The sequence below is a fragment of the Prinia subflava genome, chromosome 12 (genome assembly GCF_021018805.1).
Source record: "Prinia subflava isolate CZ2003 ecotype Zambia chromosome 12, Cam_Psub_1.2, whole genome shotgun sequence".
NCBI lineage: Eukaryota > Metazoa > Chordata > Aves > Passeriformes > Cisticolidae > Prinia > Prinia subflava.
In genome coordinates, this window is record NC_086258.1 from 1,010,283 (window position 1) to 1,025,945 (window position 15,663).

The 15,663-nt window shown below is 50.3% G+C and overlaps 1 protein-coding gene across 13 annotated transcripts in view; it reads right to left on the reverse strand.

Annotated features, from left to right (window-relative positions):
- Positions 1-15,663, reverse strand: part of ZNF618 (zinc finger protein 618) — a 147,083-nt gene that overhangs the window by 56,530 nt on the left and 74,890 nt on the right. For 10 of the 13 annotated variants that reach the window (XM_063410088.1, XM_063410092.1, XM_063410089.1 and 7 more), the window contains exons 3-6: positions 14,846-15,102; positions 10,768-10,863; positions 7,642-7,719; positions 917-955 (exon numbers count right to left, since the gene is read on the reverse strand). In XM_063410088.1, the coding sequence (XP_063266158.1) occupies positions 917-955; positions 7,642-7,719; positions 10,768-10,863; positions 14,846-15,102 (470 nt within the window). The remainder of the gene's footprint in view (positions 1-916; positions 956-7,641; positions 7,720-10,767; positions 10,864-14,845; positions 15,103-15,663) is intronic. The other 3 variants (XM_063410097.1, XM_063410093.1, XM_063410099.1) reach the window with 1 other exon arrangement.

Below are 15,663 nucleotides of genomic sequence, written 5' to 3' on the forward strand. Positions count from 1 at the left end.
CTCCCTCCAGTGCCACGTTTTCCACTGCTGCCCCGGCCCTCTCTCCTCAGCCCTGAGCCGGCTCTGGGGCACACACCCCAAACTGCAGTGAGGGTTTAAAAATCCCACAGGGCTGGACACCGCTAGAGAGGCTGGCAGTGCCCTACCCCTCCCCGGCAAAGGAGGCAGGGGGAGCTCCGCTCACGGTCCCCTCACAGCGCTCACCGGGCAGCGCCCGGGGCACCGCGCTCTCCTCACGGCGGGAAGACAGCGACAACCGTCTGAGCTATTGGGCCGTGAGGGGCTGTGCCCCGAGAGACGCCCCGGGCCGTGAGGAGCGGCCCCGCCGTGCCGTGAGAGACCCCGAGCCGTGCCCGCGGCCCCGCCGCGCCCGCCCGCTCTGCCCCACTGCCCCCCGCTCTGCCCCACTGCCCCCCGCCCTGCCCCACTGCCCCCCGCTCTGCCCCACTGCCCCCCGCTCTGCCCCACTTACCCCCGGCTCTGCCCCACTGCCCCCCGCTCTGCCCCACTTACTCCCGCCCTGCCCCACTGTCCCCCGCCCTGCCCCACTGCCCCCCGCTCTGCCCCACTGTCCCCCGCTCTGCCCCACTGCCCCCCGCCCTGCCCCACTTACTCCCGCCCTGCCCCACTGTCCCCCGCCCTGCCCCACTGTCCCCCGCCCTGCCCCACTTACCCCCGCCCTGCCCCACTGTCCCCCGCCCTGCCCCACTTACCCCCGCCCTGCCCCACTGTCCCCCGCTCTGCCCCACTGCCTCCCGCTCTGCCCCACTGCCGCCCGCTGCCGCCATCTCCGCGGCGGGGCCGCCCCCTGCCGGCCGCCTGCGGTATGGCCCCGACGCCGCCCTCGGGGAGCGAGACCCCCGCCCGGCCCGGCCCGGCCCGGCACACCCGGCCCCTCGCGCCCCGCTGTACTTACTGCCTTGTGAGGCTCCTTCTCCTGAGGCAGCTTCGGTGTCTGCAAAGAGAAAGAGCTGCGATTAGATCCGCCGGCCGAGCTGCCCCGGCCCCCACCGCCGCCCCGCTCGCTCCCTCGCTCTCTTCGCCGCCGCTCTGCCCGGCCCCTGGCGGGATGGAGCGGGCGGTGAGGGATTCACCGGCGCTGAGAGGCCGGACATGGCCAACAAAGGCTCGTGGTTAAAGCGCACCTGCCCATGGTCATATAATGGTCTCGGCTGGAAGGGCCGAGGGAGGGGGATCTCCTTCCACCCCAGCCATGGGCAGGGACACCTCCCACTGTCCCAGGCTGTTCCAAGCCCCAATGTCCAGCCTGGCCCTGGACACTGCCAGGGATCCAGGGGCAGCCACAGCTGCTCTGGGCACCCTGTGCCAGGGCCTGCCCACCCTGCCAGGGAACAATTCCTGCCCAACATCCCATCCATCCCTGCCCTATGGCAGTGGAAGCCATTCCCTGTGTCCTGTCCCTCCATCCCTTGTCCCCAGTCCCTCTCCAGCTCTCCTGGAGCCCCTTTAGGCCCTGGAAGGGGCTCTGAGGTCGCTCTGTGTGGATCCTTCTCCAGGTGAGCACCCCCAGCTCTCCCAGCCTGGCTCTAGAGCAGAGGGCTGGAGCCCTCAGAGCATCTCCATGTTCTCCTCTGGACACATTTTAACAGGAAAGTGCTGTGAGCCCAGGAAAGCGAGCAGTGACCAGCGCACCCAGCTCAGCTCCCGTGGGATTTGGCACAGCCAGCTCCACCACCGTGCCTGCCCACCACAGGCAGTGATGGCAAAGCTGCCACAAGAGATGGGCCACAGGAATTCCCCCAGGGTGATTCTATCCTGGTCTTATTGAACGCAGATGTGAAAAGAAGGGAGAAAAAGCTCCCTCCACTGTCGTGTGTGGGACTGCAAGAAGCACAGAGCAGAGATCATGTTCAAGCCCTAAATGAACGCAACAGGCAAAGCTGCGAGCTGGAAAGCAAACCTCAAAGTTACAAGTCAAGGATCATAAATGATTAGGATTTCCAAGCCAGTTTGAAGTGTTTCATATTCATCCTAAGTTACATATACTGTTTGTCACATTATCTAATAACATAACTGTGTTGCAAAATATTCCATATGTCTGTTGGAATGATGCTTGCACTGCACTGGAAACCACAGCTGCAGAATGGCACAGAGTTTTTGAATTTAAAATTTTCAACCTTAAGTAATGAGTACTGTTTGCATTTAATTTCCTTATTTCTTAAAATAATAAAAACAAATGATTGTGGATTTGTGAATTTGTACATTTCTACTTGATTAAACTGCCTGATTACATCGTTTTTCTAGGCAACGGTATTAATTTGGCAAAACTCCATAAACTCAGGGGCCAGATCAGAAACCCTCAGTATCAGATGCAGAACCTGACAGCAAAGCCCAGGATTTTTCCACAGCTGCTACTTGTTTGAATTCCCACCCATCATTCAAGGAAAACCAGCATGGCACAATAGATTTATGCAAAATGGTGTTCTGGTGTTCACAAGCAATGGCATAAACCATAAAAGATATGCACTATTTAAATAGCTTTAAAAAGTACTTTAGTCAAATTTAACAAGAATCAGGCAACACACAAAATTTGAGGAACAGCCATTTCTGAACTGCGTCAAGAAATGTTGTTACTACTAGTCATAAGAATTAAAAATGACCAACTAAAAATCCCCTTACAGCCCACTCTCTATCACCTTTGAGGTCAGACCAAGTAATTACAGTTGTGAAACAAAAGACGAATTTCTGAGAAAGTTGCAAAAGTCAGTAAGAATAAGGAGGTGGGCAGGGAAGCTGGAAAATGTGCCAGTTAACTCCTGTGTCCCAAGAAACTTTCTCTCATACAAGTATCTGCTGCAGACTGGGAAATGTGCATGGGAAAAATGGATCTTGGGATGCAGGGCACAGGGCAAAGGACCTCCCCAAAATCATCTGATATTTTCAGTAACAAATAAACAAATGAACTCAACTTTCTATGGCTCATGAACACCATCTCTCCTCAGGGATGGTTATTCCTCCATTCATTTTCTACTCCTCACCTCAAAATCCTTTCAGTGACAGAATCAGTGTAACTCAGACTCCAAAAAATGTGCACTTTGGAAAAAAGCATTTTTCCATATTCACCATTTGAATGAGTCATCTTCCTTTTCATATTTTTTGAACTGAGCAGAACCCATTCTTGGAAAACATTAATCCAAAACTTGAAAAGCTTTGAGAAGTTTTTTAACAACTGGTGAAACTTGCCCAGAAGAATCCAGCCCCACTCAGAGCATCCAGGATCTGTTCTGGTGAGGGCAGCTCTGCCCTCGGCTGGCTCAGCCCTGTGGGGAGGACATGGAGAGCTGATGGGCTTGGAGGGAGGCAATGCAACAAGTTATAATGTAAATAAATAATAATGAAAAATAACTTGAGCAAAATCATCAGTCAGCCCAGAAAAGCTTATCTGGAAACAGAGAACTTCCACCAATTCTTGGGCTAGAGGCGATATATCCTGCGAGGGTTAAACTCGAGCCTTGCTATTTTCTTTCTTTGCTTTTGGAAGAATTCTCTTTTGGGTACAAATCTCCCTTGCTTGGCCTCAGCCCAGAGGTTTATAAATTTGCTGTTTGAAAGTCTAATAAAGCAATTTCAGCCTTTTTTTTTTTTTGAGTTATCTAAAAGTGAAATAATTTTCCTGACTCAAAACATGCAGATGCTTTGCTGCTCATGTTGCTTAAACACGACCCAACCGTACAAAGCAGAACTTTCTAGCTGACTAACTCCTGAAGGCAATCCAAACCTTTTAATGACCTGAAAAACCCCACACAGCTAAAATAAAAGCACCGTAAGCAAAACATTTTTAAGCTCTGGCTTGCGTGTAGGCGAAGTGGTAACATTTGGGACAGGGCCTTCCATCGGCAGCGGGAACGCGCAGCCCCTCTGCTCCAGCTGAACTCCAGCAGGAGGAAGGAGCCGGGATCCTGCAGGGCTGCACAGCAGCTCACAAAGGAGCCTTTCAGCTCCACAACCTAACTTTTTTGTTGGGTTTCTTTTTTATTTTATTTGTGAGTTTTGGGGAGGCAAAGGGGAAGGAACACAAGGTTTTCCTTTCTTCCTCGATGAAACATAGTGGGGAAATTTCTTAGCTACATTTCTGGTTCTTTGCAGAATTCTTACACGGGGATTTCCGTGCCTGGATCTCAGCTTTCGGGGGAAAGCAGAATGGGAACTTGTCCCTGCGAGGCAGCACGTCCTGAAACAGAGCTGCCTCAGCCCTTCTGCAAACTGCTGGAGCAGTTGCCCCCTGAAATTCTCCAGCCAATGCTCAGCACCACAGGGAAGGCTCAATAAACTAAGAAAATGCCCTGTTTTATTATATAAACTCCCCTGCTCCTGAAGGCTGACAAGAAAAGAAATCAGCCTCAAGAACACGGGTCACCTCCAATGCAGCTTGTCTGCCACAGAGAGCTGGAGTGGAGGCAGGTGCAGCTATTAAAAAAATCCAGAAAATCTCTCAAAAAATGGTCATTGCAAAGAAAAATGCGATGTTGCCAGGATGAAACTCTTCACGTGGAACTGAACAGCACAGAGGATGAGAGGACATTAAGTTCTGCACAGGGCAAAACAAGGAGTGGGTAAGGATGGATAGACTGCACGAGCAGAGAGGATGACAGACCTTTCCCCTGCTGTAAGGCTCAGGTGGGCTCTGGACACAAAAAACAGTTCAGAAATAACCCAGACCAAAGCAAGGACAACTAGAGGTCCCCAAACCTTGCATTTTGTGTCACTGAGTGGTGACAGACGGGCTGGTGACACAGACGGTTTGTTCTGCTCCAAAGGTCCAAAGCAGATCAACACGTTTCTCTGCTCTCCCCTGGCCTAAGCCTTTTCTATCTCCTGCTCTGTCACCTGCAGCACCATCCCAGAGCTTGGCCAAGGCCCATTAGTGACACAGGAATCACACAGACAAGCAGAGAGCAGAGGCCTGGGATGAGGTTCAGCAAATCACAAACAGCAGCTACTGCTGCTGAATGGCCAAAAAACCTAAAGAGAAGAAAGGGGCCTCAGTTTTTTCTAGCTCCTCTGATGCTGAGCTGCTCAGTCTCCCAGGATCAGTCCAACTTTATGTGACTGATGGTTGGCACCCAGAAAATCCACCCTGCAAAGAGGGAATCCAGGTCCTGCCATTGCACTCCGGCTCCTCCTTTGTCCACCCAGAAAGAAATGACTGAAGGATTCAGGACTGGAGTTTCTGAAGGATTCAGGACTGGAGTTTCTGGCAGCAGAGAACTGCATGGACTGGGCCAAGGGAGCTCACATTGCAGTGCTTCGAGGAAAGCAGCCCTGGGAGAGCTGACTGCCAGTGCCCTGGCATGGGATCTGAGATATGGACCGGAGATCACAGGGAGAACAGGAACGGGCAGGGTGACACCCTCAGTTCAGATCCCACCACATTATCCCACGTTTCTCACCCTGGGGAAGCCCCAGCCCCTTCTCCTCTATGAAGCCTTGGGGCAATAAAAGCATTTTTCACAAAAATCCCCTTCTCTCCTGCAGTCTTCTGCCATCCCAGCATCATTCTTGGTCCAGTCCACGTACAACTTACACTGATAATATCACACAGAGCTTTTATCCAAAGAATTCTTCCTTCTTTTTTCCTACCTGTCCTTAACCTTTCACTGCAGGTTATTCCTCTGCAGCCAGGCACACTCTGCCCAGTGCCTCAGCTCCCTGGGAGAACCCCACTGCCAGAGCTGCATCATATTTGCAGTTTCATTTCTTGCTGAAGAGTGTAGATGAATAACTAACTCATTTGTATTTTTATTGTTTGAAGACAATTCAAATGCACTTTAAATTTTTCTACTACATGCATCCATTTACAGTAACATAAAAAAACACTTTATAATTATCATGGATATAAATTCTGCTTCTCCAGCACCAATGTGAGAATTAGTGATAAATTTCCACATTCAGAATTTTGAAAATTTCCATCTTCTGCAACTACACATGACAAAGACCTTGGAAGCAAAAGGTAAAGTCATGTCTCCACTGAGCTCATGTCAAAACTATGGATATCAAATGTACAGGTCTATGTTGATGCACCCATATAATTTAATAAATTGCTTAATTTCATTATCAAAATGTAAATAAATAAAAATTAATCAGATCACACACTAGGAGGTGACCTCATACTAACAGAGCTTCTAAAATTCCAGCCAAATTTAAGATCCCATAGTGCTTGGGGAAGAGAACTAAAATAAAAGCAATCCTTGTCCCACATTTAAATACTACAATTATTATTTCAAAATTATTGCAATGCTATGATGTAATGGTAAAGCATATCCCTGTTATTTTAGGGTTTTTTTATTAAGCTGCAGAGTGAAGGTACTTGAAGCTACATTTAAAGGACTTTAAGGAATTTTGTTGGTATTTAGAAAAGAAATACCAGCATGGAAAAACAATTCTGTGTATCCAGAGGTACAGAAGCAGCTCTGTGATATTAAACAGCAGGCAAGAAATATGCAACCATGCAATTAAGGATGTGTTACGAGACAAACTCTGAGCAGTTAAGGATGCAGGTTCACTTCTCAGCTGTGCATGTGCTGACTTTTGAGAGTTTGAGCATTTAAAACTTAGTATTAGCCTTCATTATTCCTGGATTTTCTACCACTGGTAACACCTGAGGAGCTAAAGCAGATGCTCCTGCCAGCCTGGCACAGTGACGGCAGTGCTCGCCTCAGGACAGGAAACAAACCCAGAGAAAGGCTAGGGAGGAGCTGGTTTCCAGTGCCTGCTGTTCTGGCATTTCAGAGCTCCAAATCCTGCAAACTACACTTTGACTGGATAAACCACTTCAAACTTTCACGTTTCTGCAATTAAGCAACATTGGATTGTTCAGTCTTACAGAAAACTCAGATCAAGCCACTCCTGACCAAGCACGAGACCTTTCATGCACACAGTGCATTTGGGAAGTGACCTCAGCTGACAGCAGGGGCACAGGGCAGCTCAAGGAGCATTTTGATTGAACATAAAAATACAGCAGTCACAATGCTCAGATCTGATTTATATCCTGCCAGGCTGACTTCTCAGGGAGGGATGGAACTCCCAGCTGGGCAGGAGCGCAGAGCACCTCAGGGAGATGCCACCACACTGCTGGCACCGGGACATGTCAGGAAAAACTCTGTGATCTGAGCTCCCCCTGCACACAGTGATGCCCTCGACAGCCCTGGGCAGTAAATACTGCCCCAAACACGGGAGCTGATCCTGACCTGGGGAGAAATATTGCTGCAGTAAAGAGCCACAAAGCTGAGACAGCCCCAAAGTTTATCACTGGGCCCCTCTCGGTGGGACACCACAGAGAAGAATTACTGGTGACTAGGGAAGTAACAGAGCAACCCTCAAGACCTTCCTGAAAATAGACATAAAATCACAGAATATCCTGGAAAGGACCCTTCAGGATCATCGAGGTGTCCAGCTCCTATCCCTGCCCAGGATACCCCACCAACCCCACCCTGGGCATCCCTGGCAGCGCTGTCCAAAGGCTCCTGGAGCTGTGGCAGCCTCGGGGCCGTGCCCATTCCCTGGGGAGCCTGGGCAGTGCCAGCACCTCTGGGGGAAGAACCTTTCCCTGCTCTGCAGCCTGAGCCTGCCCTGAACCTGCGTTATCCCAGGATTCCCGAGATTCCAGCAGGACTGAGATACCTCTGTGTGCTCGCACATGGGTCTGGAAACAGTTGTAATACTTGTATTTCTTCCCACATATTCCACACTCGTAAGACCCTGAAAAACAAGAGAGAGAAGCACACATCACTCTGAGAGATCAGGAAAAACAGCCCCCCTGCACACTGGTCCATAAACTGCGGGCAGAGGGGTGCACTTTGCAGCAAAGTAATTTTTGGAAGGTTCATGGAGATTAATGCAGGAAATCACTATCCCAGACACTATTCTTTCTTTCAGCCTCTTTAATCTCTTTAAGATTCCTTGGCATATTACCTTGAACTTACATTTTCAGTGTATCTTTTTAACTTTGCTAACGTGAAAGGGCCACTCTCAAAATAGCCTGACTTATAATTTTATAATAATGACTAATGTTTCCTATGGACAGAAATAACCTTGAATTACTTTCCAATAAGTTCCTAGTAGCTGGGAAAAAATACTTTTCAACTCAAAAAAGAAGGCAGTATGTTATCTCAAGGCCAGAAGTTTTCAAAATTTCTCAAGAAATGCACAATGTACAAATTTCCCAAGAAACCCACAGAGATTTGGTAAATATCCACCCAGAGGAAACCAAACAGATACAAATAGAACTTTTGCCCTTTTTAAGGAAAAGCACATGACCACAGTAGTCCCTCTTCTCAATTTGTGTCTCTAATTCCAGAAAACACACATCTGCAAACAGTCATTTGAAATGAAACCAGAGGAACAGAGCTGGGAGAACCATTTGTAATGATGAAGTTATCCCATGAATTTAGACTCTTCTCTTATGGAACAGGCAGACAGAAATTTCCTTAGATTTGTTACTTGAGTTGATCCAATCTCTTTTTTTTCCCTATTTTGTTGCACAGGCTATAAATTCAATTTCCAGGCTCTTATTTGCAGAATGCACTGCATTCCTTAACTGTCCACCAGAGCTGTGGAACTGGCATCCCCTTGGTGCTCTTTGGGAAGGTGAAAGTATCACTTGACTGAAGAGGAGGTTGGAGAAAAAAGGGCTGAATTAATCTGGCATGAATGCAGAATTTCATTTCCATGCATCTTTCCTCATACAACCTTGAAACAATATTTTCCTGACCATGCCAAACAGCAAAACTCAGGGAGGAGGCACAAATGAGAACAAAAACATTGACACATATCCAGATAAACACTCTCAAACAGCATTTCACAGCAATACTCACCTGGACCTATTCAAAGTGAGCACTTGCCAGGAACAAACCCAGGGTGCTGTGTGAATACCCTATGCCCACAGTCCTTTTTCCCCTTTCCCATGTGTCATTCATAGAGCTTAGCAAGAAAACATCTCCCTTCAGAGTGTCAGTGCCCTGAATTCCCTGCCCATCACTAACAGCACCACTTGGGGCTGTCTCCTGAGCTAGGGAGGCTCCTTTGTCACTGATGCTGAAAGAGGCCATTCGCCACAGTCTGATACAGCAGAGTACCCAGCTGAAAAAATACGCACATGTTCTGATAGCACAGGCACTTGGCTGTGTCTGATCTGCTCCAGAGCATTTTTGTTACCACAGCTCACTGTATTTTATATAGATACACATCTGTGGGACAGTCACCACCTGTGGTCACTGCACACAGGCTGCCTGAGTGAAACCCAGGATACCAGCAGGTCAGCAGCGTTTGCCAGCCCTCATTCCCATGCTCAAAGACTGATTATTTTCACCACAAACCTCCAAAATTCTTTTCTGAAAACTCTTGGAGCTGGAGCCCCAAAGCAGCAGATGAGAGCACTCACCATCCTCTGGGCCTGCAAACAGGAGCCCTGAGCACAGCTGAGGTTCAGCTGAACCAGCAGCATGGTGGGACTGATGCCCACCCACATCCCAACAGTGCTGGCTGCACATGGAGCACTGGGAAGAGTTGGAATGAGTCCAGAGTTAATCACAGGGCTGGAGCCCCTCTGCCCTGGAGCTAGGCTGGGAGAGTTCATCTGGAGAAAAGAAGGCTGCAGGAGACCTAGTCTTCAAAAGGGCCTAAAGGGCCTCCAGGACAGCTGGAAAGGGACTGAGGACAAAGGATGAAGGAACAGGACATAGGGAATGGCTTCCCACTGCCAGAGGCAGGGATAGATGGGATATTGGGTAGGAATTGTTCCCTAGGGGGGTGGGGAGGCCCTGGCACAGGGTACCCAGAGCAGCTGTGGCTGCCCCTGGATCCCTGGCAGTGTTCAAGGCCAGGCTGGATGGGGCTGGGAGCAGCCTGGGACAGTGGAAGGTGCCCATGGCAGGTCCCTTCCAGCCCAATGCATTCTTTGATTCTGTGAGTTGGTGCAAACAGGTCAAACACAGTGAGGGGCTCTAGGCTGATTTCTTTTTTCCAATTTTCAATGTATTTCCTACTTCCTCTGGAGACAACCTGGCACATAAATGCACTGGCTGTACAGAAGCTCTTCAAGAAGGTCAGCTGTCCAGATAACTGTGCAGTGCCTTCTTTCCGCACTGTGAACCTGAGCAGGGGCTGCAGCCCTCATGCAGGGGCTGTGCTGGACACCAGGGGCAGGAGCTGAGGCAGGACAGGGACCACGTGTCCCAGGCCAGGGCTTTTGTGCAGATGTCCTGATGCTCCCAGGTCCCAAATAGAACCCAGGGAAGGTTGGAGTCAACTTTGAGGGGGACACCTGCACTCACCCTCTGCCCATGCATGGTAGAGCAGTGCCCCAGGAGCACAGGGAGGTGGGGAGGGTGTGAGGGAGGTGTGTTATAGACCTGAGGCAGAGACACAACTCAGCAGCCACAGCTGTGTGCTCAGCTCACCACAGGCCCTCATGTTAGAAAAAGGAGGGGTGACTTGCCACAAAAAATGTGCTGTTAGAGTGGAGGAAAGGTGAAGTGGAGGAAGGACATCACTGTGTGTTAAGGCCTTGCAGAAAACATGCCCACGTGGCCTTGGACACCAGCAGTGAGGCCATTGTCCACTCAGGGTGTGTCATGCAGGTCACAACTGGTGGTAGCAGGATGGGAGATGGGGAAGGTTTGGGGTTAGTTGGTGCACTCAGTTGAGCCTGAGCCTGGCAGCTGAAATCTGGGCAATGTACCCATTGCTTCCAGAGCTTCCTCTGCTCCCTGCGCCCTGGTTAGACTTTCACACCCTTCCATCACATACCGGACGTGTATCTCAATGCATGGTCAAAAATCCAGGTCCCTGAATATCGATTTCGTGTATATCCAACGGGAGAGCCACGTTCCACTGCTTTTCCATCTAAATTGTGCAAAAAGAAATCAGAAAAAAGCCCTTAAAGTGGATGCATTTCCAAGGAATAATGATGGCTGAAGCCTATTAAAAATTTCCAAGACCCATCTGTCCCTGTGGCTTCCTGACAAGATGTCAGAGGTCTCACAGAATTTCTTAAGGCTTCTGCAGTACTGTTTTACCTCACCAGGGAGAATCCAAAGTGCTCTTGAATTTCATATGCTGAGCAGCTCAGCAACTGAAACACCAGCATCATGGCATGAACCCAATGTGTGCATAGGAGATGGACGGAGAGGCTCAGAGCAGAAGGATTCTCTCTTCACTCTGTCTCAGAAACATTTCTGATTTAATGCATTACTTGAAAAATCCTCTCCAAAATGTTCCTTGTAAAGCACCAGATTGGGAGAGCAGATTGAGAGCTTAAGGAGTCTTGTATCAAACTTCTCCTGATCAGCTCACAGATAACTCAGTCCTCCAGGACACAAATACTGACCTGATGCTATTCCCAACAGGAGGAAATTATGACATCTGACAAACAGTCTCCCCCTCTTTCTCCCGAATTACAACCTTTGTAAAAGCCCTTTGCTTCTCCTCTCCTCTCCAGACAGCTCCATGGGGGGACTTGTGTGCCTCTCTGCCCTGACCTCCCTGCCCTGAGAAGTATCCATGGGCTGGGGCTCTTCAAGTGACCCTGGCCTGAGGTCAGCAAGTGAATCTTGCCAGAAGAAAGAAGAGAAGAACAGGAAATGTGGCACCTGTGAGCTGTGCAGGGCAGGAACCCCCACCCCAGGGCTGGGACACCCAGGATCCAGGTGGGTGCAGGGGGGAGCAGGGGATCTGAAGCAGCTGCAGCTGACAGGAGCCAGGTGAGAGCCAACTCTCCACTGGCTTCCTCTGCTTGGGATGCCAGAGGGGGATCCCACAGGACTGAAAGGAAAAGCAGCTGAAAGGAAAATGGTCAAAACCCACAAAAAGCTCTTTGGCTGGGAGACTGTGGCCACTGTCCCCAAACATTCCACCCAGTACAGCCCCTTCCAGCCTCCACGGGGTTTGGGATGCTCCACTCGGATGAAAGCAGAGTCTGGAGTAGTCCAAAGTGCCAGGAGAGACAGGAGCTGGTGCAAGCCAACAGGAGGCAAAAGACACAAGGCCTGGTTTGATGTAAACACTGCAAGGGAATAGCAGCAACTGAGCTGGGAATCCCTGTTATAAATTGCTCCAAGTAACAACTAAAAATATAAATAGAGCAGATGTGTGACTCAGAAAAGAGACGTAAATCTTGTAATGTGCAGTTCAGCTGCGTCCCAAGGCTGAGCCCTGCAGGAAAGCTGTCACTTGGAGCCACGTGTGCCCTGAGCCTTCAGCACCGTGTTCCTGGCTCAGACACATCCCCGTTTAACCAGCTGTCCCCAGCACACCCTGACAGGAGACAGGCTGGGGGTCGGCAACGCCACACAGAAGAGAAGGGTCCATTCACTCCTGATCCACCACTTGATCAGGAATTGCTATAAAAATAACCATTTTCAACAACTCCAGTCTCAGCTTCCCCGATGAAGGTGAATAAAATCCTACCAAAGCCTTGCCTGTCTGCACAGAGAAAGTGATTGAGATACAGGGCTCCCAGATCCCAGGGCAAGGAAAGCTCCTGTTTGCGCTGGGGAGCAGCAGCAGCGACACAGAACCTTTGCTCTGGAGGCAGGAGGCACCAGCAGCATCAGCAGGTCACACTTCCAGACTGCTCTAGTGCAGCAGCTGGAATGGCCAGTGGAGCAGTGGCACACGGGGCACATTCCTGGCATGAGGAACCCTGGTGTGTGCAGAGATGGGCACAGTGCCCGTGTGTGATTTCCATGGGGGGACAGAGGGGAGCAGGTGTCAGAGCTCAGCAAACACAAGGAGCTGCTCTCTGGGCACCACAGGCTGTGCACACAGAGCACAGGACCTGACAGCCAAATTGGAGTTATTCAAAGCCACTTCCCCAAAAGTGAGGGTCATGTGAATGGCAGACAGGGACACTTCCAGGGCTCTGTTCACAATGGAATTGACACCAACCCCCATCACCTCTAGACCAAACTGCCTTTAAAGAAGCCCAAGCCTTACAATGACCAATACAATGTGTGTTTCACTGGAAAACTCTCCAGTTTATATGGCTTTTAACCACACTTGTAACTGGTCAATGAATCTGTCCCTCTCCCCACAGTGCCCATACATTGTGAGTGTCCCCCTCACACCAGTCTGTCCCCAGTGCTCTCCATAGGGACAACACCAAATCACAGAACCATGGAATAGCCTGAACTGAAGGGACCCACAGGCATCACCCAGTCCTGTCCTTGCAGACCCCCCACCAACCCCACCCTGGGCATCCCTGGCAGCGCTGTCCAAAGGCTCCTGGAGCTGTGGCAGCCTCGGGGCCGTGCCCATTCCCTGGGGAGCCTGGGCAGTGCCAGCACCTCTGGGGGAAGAACCTTTCTGCAGCCTGAGCCTGCCCGGCCCAGCTCCAGCCGTTCCCTGGCTCCTATCCCTGTCTCAGAGAGCAGAGATGGGAGCTGCCCCTTGGGAGGAGTTGCAGCCCCCAGGTGAGGTCTCCCCTCAGTCTGCTCTGCTGCAGCTGGACAAACCCAGTGCCCTCAGCAGCTCCTCTGGCTCCTCTCCAGTCCACCCAAGAGCAAAAGCCCCATCTCTGCTGCACAGCAACACAGCCAAGCTCAGCTGGAAACCACCATTGCCAGAGGACACCAACTGCAGAGCAGCCAGGAGCTGTGGGGAGAAGAGGGTCAAACACCCCACCTGCAGATGCTTTCACTACGGCTGGTGGCTGTGGCTGGAGAAGCTCCCATTGCTGCCCATCAGTCATAGCTCCACCTCTCCCTCCCAGGGCATTAGGGATGCTTTTCAGCTTTGCCCATGTAAAGCTCTGGAGGCACAAAAACTCTGAAAGTACACAGAGTGTTTCTTCCAAACTGTAAAATCTTTATGTCAGAAATAGTTATGGACTTCTCAGGTTTTCCCTAGACCTGCATGACAGCACTGACCTCCCACCCTGCTGTTCTTAGTGGCTGTCCTGTGGTGGAAAGGAGGACAGGAAGAATAACAATGCTTCTGAGACAATCACCAGCTAAAGACATCTCCTGGGTTTCTTTCCAGCAGTGTGGACAATGATCAACAAAACCTGGAAGAAAATCCAACATCAATTTCTCTTTTCTCTCCCCCTGCAGGACAAACTAACCCCAACTGCAATGCTGGGCAGCTCAAATCAGCTTCCTTCTGAGTTCCTTAAAGGAAACCTTGTCCAACTGCTCTTCCTTTTCATTAGCAACTGCCTTTGGATCTCAGACACACTGCAGGGACCTGCTCCAGTCCAGGGACAACAGAGGCAGTGCAAGAGTGGTGCCTTGCCAGGTTCCCACAGGAAGCCAGCCCCTTTCCCTGGAGCAGGAGGAGAGGACAGTTTGATGTTCACAGAAAAAAGAAAAAGCTTCTTCTCATCACAGTGGGAGGTGGGGGGGGACAGGAACACCACAGGGCAGTCCAGAGTCAAAAGTATTCCCACAACAGACGAGCGATCAGGAAAACAAACAGCAACCTGTGAAACCTGCTCTTGAGCTCAGACTCAGTTACAGAAAGCATCCACATTCCTCGAGCAACTTTCCTCAAAACATCTCAGCTGTTTCTCAGGTTTTCCTTTCCAAGTTCCTCATCTGTGTCAAACACACCCCCAGCCCTGGGCTCACCAGGTGCTGCAGGTGACTGATAGGCAAGTCCCTGAACATGCCAAAAGAAGATAAGGAGCTTTTTCTTCCCGATCTTGGCTGAGCCTTTAGGGGCAACCAGATGCAAACAGACAGAGAAGGTCAATAACCCTGAGCCAGGACCCCAAGACTGATGTTCACCCTGGCTCTGGCCCACCAGCAGAGCTGAGTGTCCAGGCACAGCTCTCCAGAGCCTCATCCTGTCCCCACAGCCCCTCAGGGAATGGTGCCTCGTGCCTTACCAAGCGTCTGCTGGTTGCGCACGCCGCCGATGACCACGCAGATCTCCGCAGGCACATCCCCTGGCCCATCTTTGATGTTCTTCTTGGAATCTTTGGTGTCGTCCTGCCAGATCACCTCCTCGATGTAGTCATCTGGTACCTCTGTCTTCACTTTCACCTCAGTCATCATTCCAGCCTCTTCACTGGGGGAGGACTGAGACGTCACTGAGTCAGAGCCCTCAGCTTTCGGGCTCCGCGGGCTCCTCTTCGAACACTCCCTGAAGGGGGAAGGAGAAGAGAGAACGTGAATCTTCAATGCCAAGTGCTTGTTTTGTCATCATCAGGACCTAATTCAAGGTACTCTGGTTTATACAGGTTATGTAAAAGAAGCATATTAATGTGTGTCTGCCACACATGATAAGTAATTAAAATTTAAGCAGACAAAAGCAATCAAATGATTTGCTAGTGATGAAAATAACCAAAATCATCACAAACAACAGTAGTACTCACAAACAGACTGGACCCTTAAAGAAGAGCGCAGAGCCTGCCCCGGTTGCCAGCAGGCCATGGGCCCAGCTCCAGCAGTTCTGACTGCAGGTATTTTGCCAACACTAGTCCATGCACACAAAGTCATATTCCCATGTGGCACTTGAGGACATGGGTCACTGATGCACCTGGCACCGCTGAATTAAGTTTGACTTGATGATCTTCAAGATCTCCTCCAACCTAAACAATTCTATGATTCCCTGACATTTTTAATTTGGAGCTATCTCCACCCTCCATCCATCGCATCCTCTCTTTTATCCCTTCCAGGAACCTGCCATTCCCTGGTATTCAGA